Source organism: Diaphorina citri, unplaced genomic scaffold (genome assembly GCF_000475195.1).
Source record: "Diaphorina citri unplaced genomic scaffold, Diaci psyllid genome assembly version 1.1 scaffold4033, whole genome shotgun sequence".
Taxonomy (NCBI): Eukaryota; Metazoa; Arthropoda; class Insecta; order Hemiptera; family Psyllidae; genus Diaphorina; species Diaphorina citri.
In genome coordinates, this window is record NW_007381432.1 from 4,798 (window position 1) to 14,764 (window position 9,967).

General features: G+C 38.5%; 1 protein-coding gene across 1 annotated transcript in view; it reads right to left on the reverse strand.

Annotated features, from left to right (window-relative positions):
• The window catches only part of LOC103520749 (single-stranded DNA-binding protein 3), a 13,147-nt gene extending 4,322 nt beyond the window's left edge, over positions 1 to 8,825 (reverse strand). The window contains exons 1-3 of the mRNA XM_008485849.3: positions 8,652 to 8,825; positions 7,278 to 7,457; positions 6,146 to 7,048 (exon numbers count right to left, since the gene is read on the reverse strand). Of these exons, the coding sequence (XP_008484071.1) occupies positions 6,146 to 7,048; positions 7,278 to 7,434 (1,060 nt within the window). The 5' untranslated portion in view covers positions 7,435 to 7,457; positions 8,652 to 8,825. The remainder of the gene's footprint in view (positions 1 to 6,145; positions 7,049 to 7,277; positions 7,458 to 8,651) is intronic.
• Positions 8,826 to 9,967: the final 1,142 nt, after the last annotated feature.

Genomic DNA, 9,967 nt, shown 5'->3' on the forward strand with positions numbered 1-9,967 from the left:
CCACCAGGTCCATTTACTTGGCCAGCGTGGAATTATTTAATTTATATCAAATACCTAGGTCTAGAAACTTGGAAACCATTCATTTTATTATTATTTTTTTTTTCCCATCAAGGAAGTCAAAAATTCCAAAATTCACTTTTGGGTAGCCACACTAGCCAGCTCCATAAGTATCAATCCAAATAAGCTAGGTACCCTTCGAAATTGATTTTTTTTTTCATATACTAGGTACATTGTCCATTTTCTCGTGACTTTTTTTTAGTTTTTTGCAAATATCTCAAAAATCCTTCGGTTCTAGTGAAAAAAAGTAACTTATTAACGACTGATTTGGTTATTAAAATTAAATTCCCTACCAAAATGGTTACTTCCAATTTTGTCCTTACAACTTACCGTTGTGGCACAGAAGGGCGTAAGTCCCCGCGAGTGTTCAAGAGTTTTTTGCAATTATTTCCAAAAACCGTAAATCCTAGCGCAAATTAACCATTGTTTTGGACGTAACCATTTTGTAGAGAATTTAAGTTTTTGAACAAATCGATCGGAAATACTTTTTTCGCATAGAAGACAACGGTTTTCGAAGATATTTGCAAAAAACTAAAAAAGTCCACGAAAAATGAAACACTTACCGCCCCTTCTAGTTCCCGCCTAGCTTGTGACTTTTGACCCTCATTCAGGAACACCATCCCGGACTTTTGGCAAAAAATCAGAACTACACCATTTTTTTCCGTCAAAAAGTTTTCGTTTTTCTAGACTATTAGGTAGGTATACATTCTTAATTCCTACTATAATTTCAATTTCTTTCAATCATCTTCTTTTGGTAAGTCAGACAAAAGAATGAAATGATAGATTTAATTTGTTTTCGTATGTACCTACCTATCTCACCATTAAGGCCGTAATACTTTACATATCTATATATTATAATTACTTATCTAGATATATCCCTATCTATATTATACTCCATACGATTCGTAATTTGTTTTCAATTTATGGTATAATTTTACTTCTTTTGTTTCCGGTTGACTTTCTGCTGTCTTGTTGGATTGGAAGTTCTAATAGTACATTACACTATCTATCTGTGGTCTGAGATGGGAATCCAAATGTGTGGATATAGGCATTAATATAGGATTTCTTACTTAGTTACTTTACCTTAAGTATCGGGTAAGGTATAATTCTATTCTAGTTTACAGTGGTGTTTAACCTGAAAACTACCACATATGAGATTACCCGTAACTCCTCTGTGCACACTTCATGATTTTTTCCTTAGTCCAAAGTTACAATTTTCTTCGTTGGCAATGTGAACACACTCCCTAATTCCATTTGTAGATACGCCTCGAGAGGCGGCATCCACGGAAAAAAAATCGTTTCGTATTCGTGAGTCATTGGAAACCGCGGAAATATTAAAACAGACAAAACCATCAAATTGCAACCCAATAAATATTCCTCAACATAACAAAGAGAATGTTAAGAAATAGGGGACTTTATAGGAGAAAGGGTAAAAAACTGATTTTTACGGTTATAAATTTCCCTAATGAACCAGTTTCAGAACACCCTGTAATATCCGCACATAAATGCAATTCGGTATGTTATTATAACATGTAACGAAATCTACCAGTATTCCTGTAGGTCAGCATGTCAAACTGGCGGCCCGCGGGCCGCATGCGGCCCGCCTGTGTCAAATTGTGCGGCCGCTGCGAGCCACAGGGTATATAAATATTAAATATAAATTAATAATATTTCACAGGAGACTTTTTATTTATTTTTTATTACTTTAAACTCTTTGAAACAAAATGAAGTTAAAAAGTAATCTTGGTAAACGTAGGTATCTTATCTAATAAAAAATATCTACTTCTACCTACTTACTAAAAATTTGGTTAAAATCACTAGCACGCTGCATCCTAGTTCCAGAACGTACAAGATTTTGGAGACTTCCACAATCCACACACAGTATTCCTTTTTAAAAAACAATGAATCCCATGAATTTTTTTTCACAATTTTTTTTAACTGGGGGGGAGGGGGGTGAATACCTTACCGCGGCCCGCCAATGTTTCAACAAATAGGTTATCAAAACATGCGCCCTCTATACATTTGAGTTGACATGCTGCTGTTATGGTATTTACCTATTAGTGTTATGATTGGTTATGAAATATAATAATGATACGGGTAAATATTTCCTATCTGCTTGCCCCAAAAAAAAAAAAAACTGAGGATAGGTAGGGCGTACCTAGGTACAAATGAAACCTTTTCCTATGGCGACGCCTTGTAAGCGCTACGTCGGCCGGTTCGATTTCCAGCTTTGATACTTACTACCTAAGTATCAAAATGCTGGAATCGTAATAATAATTATAATTATTATAATTAATAATACTTATCTTGGTCCACAACTGACATACCAAATTATAATACTTCCTATTGTTAATTTATTATTACTGGAATATATATTGTCATTGTCATCAGACGTCTGTAGGTATGTATTTCATTGATAGTCTGTATGTCATTCATGACCAATCTCTCGGTATGTCATTCATGAAAGGCGCGACAGGGTTCTTCATGTCTTGGCACTTTGATAGGTGAGAAACTTAGATTACCACTCGTAAATCGGCGCAGGTGTATTAGTGGAGTGAATGAAATAACTCTAATTTTATATGCACAAAAAATAGTATGATAGTAGTAAGTTTGGCCTTTGTCCGATTATGATGCCACATGAAAAGAATACCTAACGGTAGAATGGCATCAATAATACCGTGACCCTACTTTAAAAATAGTATGCAAATAATAACCTAACAGACCTATTCACTTACCCTCAGGGCCAGATTTAGGGTTCTTCCGAAATTTGAAAGGGAACTGTAACTGCAAGGTTTTACGCCCCGACAGGCGAAGAGGGAAGGAAGAACAGGATAGGAGAAAGCCAGCCGTTTCAAAAACGAACCTTTAGCCAGCCTAGTTAGCTGCAGTTGGTAGTGCGTCTGCCTTTGTAAGCGCTAGCCGCAGGTTCGATTCCCGCTCGGGCGGGGCATTTTATCCTCATGTATAATGTTCGTTCTCGGAACGGCTGGCTTTCTCCTAGTCCTGTCTTCCTTCTCTCTTCGATTCCGGGACGATAAGACCATAGCAGTTACAGTTTCCCTGTCAAACCTCCTAAAAATAAATTTAGGAAAAAAGACAGCCGTTTCAAAACGAACCTTTTACAATTTAGAAAGAAGTTCCGCCTTGGGCAGGAATCGAACCCGCGACCTAGCGCTTACAACTCGATGCTCCTACCCTCGAAAAGACTCTAAAGTAAAGTAATAGGGTCTGGCCCTCAATAAAAAAATAAGTTAAAAAAAAAACCCAGGTAGGTAAAGTGAAATACTTTGATCATTGCGCATTTGTCTAATCAGAAAAAAAATACCAGGCGCAACAAGAATTCAATGAAAAATGTAAAACAAAAAGAATTTTTTTTCTTTTATCTATCACAACAGCTCAACATTTCACACAGTCAGAAAATTTTCGGTGTTTTAATTAATTATATTTACTTTCTTTTAATTTATTATTTTATTAATAGGAAAAGTTAACTACTAACCCTTAACAGTGTTAAATTTAGTTTAGTCTTTTGTCCTTGATATTGAGGACAGCAGTCTGAGTACGTTTCTGTGTGAGAAGTAAAATTTCCTTGGTGTAGTAGGACAAGAAAAATAAAAATTAGAAATCTCAAAGGTAAGTAACGGGGACAGTGAATAAGGGCTTGGGTAATAATTGTTTATGTTGTAAAGGGATCTTATCAGTAAAAGGGTTGAAAAAATAGTTAGGTAGGTGCTTGGACTAGAACAGTGATAACCTCCTTTTTGTTAAATATTGTTTATGTTGTAAAGGATCTTATCAGTAAAAAGGTTGAAAAATAGTTAGGTAGGTGCTTGACTAGAACAGTGATAACCTCCTTTTTGTTAAAGCTCCAGTTTCCATTATTCACTGAAACATCAACTTAACATAGATGATACTTTTTCAGGAGCCCTCACTCAAGGTTTTGCCTAGGGCCCCTTGGGTGCAAAGATTGAAATGGTTATCCAAATTCTAGGCATTTGGGGGCTACCTAAACACCTAGGGGGATTTATGCCAGTGACCAACAATAAGTAGATAGGTTGGAACTGAATTTTTCATGGAATGATCCACCTTTTGATATTTGAATTTGAAGTACGTGTTGAAAATATTTAAGAACCTACTCATGTTTGTGATTCAATCTGAGTCATAAATCACAGTCATACAAACATATATTAGGTAGGTATTACTTACATACCATCAGACTAAATACCAGACAGATGATAATTATAATATACTTATCAAAAAAGAACATCATATAAAAATTAATGGCTAAGAGGCAGAGTGGACCAAGTTAAAAAAAATATATAGTTTTGAGATAAATGGAGTCAAAGTTTAGGACTAGTTAAAGTTTAAATAGAGTTTGTCATTTTGTTTTTGCTCTCATTTCAATACAACACTAAAGTGAAGTTTGCAACCAATATAAATAAAAAGTAGATCTTTTTGCACTATTTCCAACAATATAGATAGGTAACTCAAAAAGTTGATTTTAGGACTGCCTTATACCCATTCAAAAAATAAAAAAGGCACATAATATCTATACATATTGCTAATATATTTTCTCTTTGAATCATATTCCAGATTTTTACCACTCTGTTTTGTACTAGAGGATGAACCATTCTCACCATGACATCATTATTCCGATCAATGGTGTCATCCAAACAACAAGATTCTCACTTCAAGAATGCTATCATGTATGAGCTCAACAACAATATCAAAGAGATACAAACTTACCCGCCACATAGTCAGGGCAAACAAACCACAAATGAAGTTACAAATGCTCTGTGTACGACACTGGAGGCATTATTCCTACATGGCCTGAGAGAAACCATCCTGACTAAAATGTCTGCCTTGACAAGTGATATTATTAAGAAACCCGAGTGTAACTTCTGGTCTGTTGTGTTGATATTCTCACACCAAGAAATCATCAGCAACATTAGCAAGTTTAATTTGATAACAAATGACATTGGACGGTGCCGTGCATGGCTACGGTTAGCAATCAATGATAGTTTGCTGGTGAGCTACCTCAGTATGATGAGCAGTGAGTCAAACTCATTGTCATCCATGTACAAGAAGACAGCACTGCTCCGAGACATGGAAAAGTTGGACATTGCAATCAATCTACTGCAGGGTATTCTCCCATATGAGTTTGACCTGGCCGTCAATTCTAGTCTCCTAAATATCTGGTCAGATGATGCTCTCATATTGTCAGGGATATGGTCTCCTCCAATGAAGGCTGCTCCAATATCATCAGGCATGGATGTTGTGAAGACAATCAAGGATGACATAGAGGAGTCACTCGGCTCCAGGCTCTCCCTGTCATCATTTGGATCCATGCCTGTCTCTACTCAAGATATTGATGAGGATGCAGCCATGAAACTTATCCTTGGAACTCCACCATCTAGTAGTAAAATCAGAACTGATACTAGCAATGAGAAAACATTCAATACATCTGAAACCCTAGCAAGTGAACAAAATGACCCAACAACTTGTATAACCAAAGACACTCAAGATGAAACAAACACAAATAGACCTGATGAAGCTCAGATAGGTGCCAATATTCCTATTGAAAATGAAATCACTGTGGAACCAAATCATCAACAAGGAAACAGTGAAACTAAAAAGGATAATGCCCCTAAATTGAATAGTGGAGATGAAGAGAGCTTCGATACTTTGCTAAACAAATACAATCAAAACAATGGTGATACAATTGAAGACATTGAAAAAGGATTCAACATAGGTAAGTAATGTACTTGGGATCTAAATCTAACAACTGTGGGAAGCTGTATGAAATACCTAAAATATATTGCTAGGGACAGACTGTTTCAGCATCATGGGATGGGGAAATTAGAACGATTTGACTTTTTTTTATAATACTTAAGTACTTAGGTAGGTATGATGAAATAAATTACTGACTTGAAAATCTTCAATTACTCAACTAGGATTATACTAATGTTCTGTTCAGTAGTTTCTTTCTTATAAAAGATAAACTGTAGAGATTTTCAAGTTTTCCATAAGAAAGAATTTTTAGTTAGTTCCTTTCTTTCTGTTTAATGCTGTTTCTGTAGTACCTCTTCACTGTCAGGGCCTCCCCCCATGGGAAAATCCCCTGGCATGTTGCCCCCGGGTACTGGCTTCATCATTGTGTACATACTCTCCCCGCCACTGTTAGAGGAATCCTGTGGACTAGGCATGATAGGAGTACCAGGGCCCCCTGGCCCCCCAGAGGAGCCTGGTGGCCCACCTGCATAGTTACCAGGGGAGGAGGAGGAGTAGTTCATGGGGCCTCCCCCTGCATTAGGATTCCACTGGGGTCTGCCACCAGGGCCACTCATAGACATTGGAGGCATCCCAGGGCCGGACCCTGGACCTCCAGGCCCTAGACTACTGTTGGGTGGTGGTCCTCGCATGCCTGGTCCATAGGAGCCTGGACCTACAGGTCCCATACCAGGCCCTCGTGGGGGATTCATCCTTGGGTTCATACTCATACCGGGAGGACCAGAGCGGGAAGGATCCATGTTATTGGGCATCATGGGTTGTCCAGGAGGACCACTGAAGTCACCGCTCATGTTGGGCATACAGACACCACCGGGTCCAGGCCGAGGACCACCCGGGTATCCTCGGGGTCCCATGTACGGCTGGTTACCCATCATCTGACCATGTGGTGGAGGGGGTTGTGGGTGAGGGGATGGTTGAGAGGAGGGGTGGGTAGGGGGAGAAGGTCTCATTGTTGAGTTGGGAAAGAATCCAGGAGGCATCGGACCACCAGGCATGTCACCAGGGGGCATCTGACCGAGAGGACTTGGTGCAGGACCTGCATTGTGATTAATACCATTCACTCCATAGCCAGAATTGACAAAACCATAATCGTGGAAAGCTTTTGCTTCACTTGAATGTTCACAGGTATCTCTACGCTCAGGTGCAGCACAGTAGAGATCCCAGAACACACACCACCAGGAGTGTAGGAATCCAGGAGGTTCACCTGCAATTTAAATTAACAAACATTCATCAGGATGTTACCTTTTTAAAGCTTGAAATTTTCAAAATAGAACAAGTATCTCTACTACCAATGTTATTTATATTTAGCTTATAAATTGGATTTGTAACAATCTTTACAAAAAGGCATCCATCAAGGTTAATACTAATAACAACTATCACTTATTATTTTTTTTTATTAATAAAACTTGCCTAAAAATAAAATAAAAACATACCAAGTGTGATATTCTTTTCCCATCGGATCTCGGTCAGAAATGTTTGTGCTGCTTTTTGAGCTCCTACATGGAGTAAATATTCGTAAACATAGAGTGCTAATTTTTCTCGAGCTTGTGCATCTGATGGCACTGTGGAACCTTTGCCTTTAGCATACATTTTCCAAGTTGATATTAATTAGGCTCTATATCTTCAATATTCTTCTTCTCCAACTCAGTCCCTCTCTTCTCCTCTCCACTGTGTCTTCTTTTTCAAAAATATTTTATTCAACAATCAGGAATGAATGAAATCATTTTATTGTGAGCAATACATTTTAATACTAATTGTGACATGTTATTTACTACTTTGTAGTATATCTACATTATCTACCTACCCAACTACCTACATGATGTCTAGGTATTGAAGAGAAAAACTAACATCACAAAGAATGAATCATGGAAAACTTTCCGAGAAATTAATTAGGAGTGACAATGCGACATGCTTGGTCCACAGCCACACTTAAATAAGCAGTGACAATCAAATCTAATATCTAATAATAAGTAGGTATACAGGGTGAGTCCCGCCACACACGATATGGCAGTCTGTCGACCCAACACACCTCACTTTTCACTCTTAGAGCCCATGCCCACTTGTAAATTTCTTACGATTTTTTTTTTTTTTTTGAACAACCCAAACCCTACTGCCTATCTTACTTGTACAATTTTCCCTATTATATTACACCAAACAATATTAGAAATACCAAGTAAGTACAAAAAGCTCCCATTAATAAGAGAGGCGGTGGAGAAAACTTGAGATATGACCCTTCCTGCTCTTAGTTTATCAAATCTCGTGCAGTTTTTGCAGCAAGGTAATGTGTCCCATGTACTAAAAACCGTGAAAATAGGTAGGTATTTGATCAAAAGTAACTCCAGTAACTTAAAATTTTACGTTTGCAAAGATCAAGCTGGTTTCACAAGGTAAGGTGTAACAAGTAACAAAACCAATGGTAAGAAGGTTTCTAAATGGAGTTTAGCCAAGGCAGTGTTATACATTTTACAGTGTTATACACAGGTAGCTATCATGGTGTTTCTATTTTCTGTGTCAAACACTGAAGAAATATTCTCAACTACAGTTACCTTAACTACTTTCCATTTTTCATCAAGAGAATGTACCAATCCTCTATGAAACCAAACAAGCTTCAAATTCACACAGATTCTTCAGACTTCGATATAAATTGCATATCTTCAGATGTAGCAAATGTATCCTTCAATTTCTTCTTTTCTCAAAGCTTTGTAAGTGTTTGAGGAGAACTGAAAGCTCAATAGGTTTATTGAAAGCTTGATGCCTAAGTGCAGGCTTCGAACCCCGTAGATGTCCCTATTGTTGAAAGTAAAACTTACCTCTGGGTCAAGCAAGATTCTTGTGCTAAATAGAGTCAATCCTTATTCTGCGTTTGCCATATTTCACTAGGTTTTCTTTGATTTTCAGCAAAATTTGAGGGAAAAAATCGCAAATCTGTCAAGAGACGAATACAAAATCAGAAACGAAAACAAGAGAAGATGTGATCGAATAAAAACAGAGAAAAAGAACGCGTGATAAAAATGGAGAGAAAGAAAAACGTCAATAATTTATCGATCCAAAGAGGTTTTTCTTGTTACTTCCTCATTATTCTACTTGGAGCTTGCGCGTCTTTTAACGCTCACAACTTGAAAAAAATCGGGGCATTTGGGGCCTATGCCTATGCCATTTCTTATTCTTTCTACCATGCCATAATAACGATACTCCTCATGCCATAATAACGATACTCCTCATTTCGAGTCTCTCGTAGAGCCAGCCTAATTAGCTTGGTTGGTAGATCGTCTGCCTTGTAAGCGGTAGGCCGCGGGTTCGATTCCCGCCCGGAGCGGATTTTATCCTGGACTCTTATTCTTTCTACCATGTCTATGCCATAATAAACGATACTCCTCATTTCGAGTCTCTCGTAGAGCTAGCCTAATTAGCTTGGTTGGTAGATCGTCTGCCTTGTAAGCGGTAGGCCGCGGGTTCGATTCCCGCCCGGAGCGGATTTTATCCTGGAGGAATAAAGTTCGTTCTTGGAACGGCTGGCTTTCTCCTATCTTGTCTTCCTTCTTTCTTCAATTTCGGGACGATGAGCATCTTCAAAAAAAATCACTCGTACCTACCTAGAATAAAAAAAAAATAATAAAAACAAAAACTTCAAATCTAAGTCGAGGGACATGACTTTCATCCGATTTTTTTCGAATGTCCTGTACGCAATGTACCTATTCCTGTCTCCCTACTACGCAGTACGCACGACGTAATTTTTTTCCGAATGACAAATTTTAACAATTTTTTCCGAATGTCCTGTACGCAATATATTCCTGTCTCCCTACTACGCAGTACGCACGACGTAATTTTTTTCCGAATGACAAATTTTAACGGACCATAACGCGCATCAACTTTTTCATTCTCTGCGCCGTTGTTTTCCCCGGGACCTCCAAACCCGCCCAGATTATAATCTCCCATACCGGATCCACTGTCTTCCCGTGGTGTGCCTGGGCCTCCGTTAGCCGGTGAGTTCTTCATGCCATCAATCCCATCTCCATTCATCACCGACCCCATGGTGTTAGGTCCCATGGGCCCCATCGAGCCACTGTCAGGGCCTCCCCCCATGGGAAAATCCCCTGCCCTGGTCCCCCCGGGTACTGGCTCT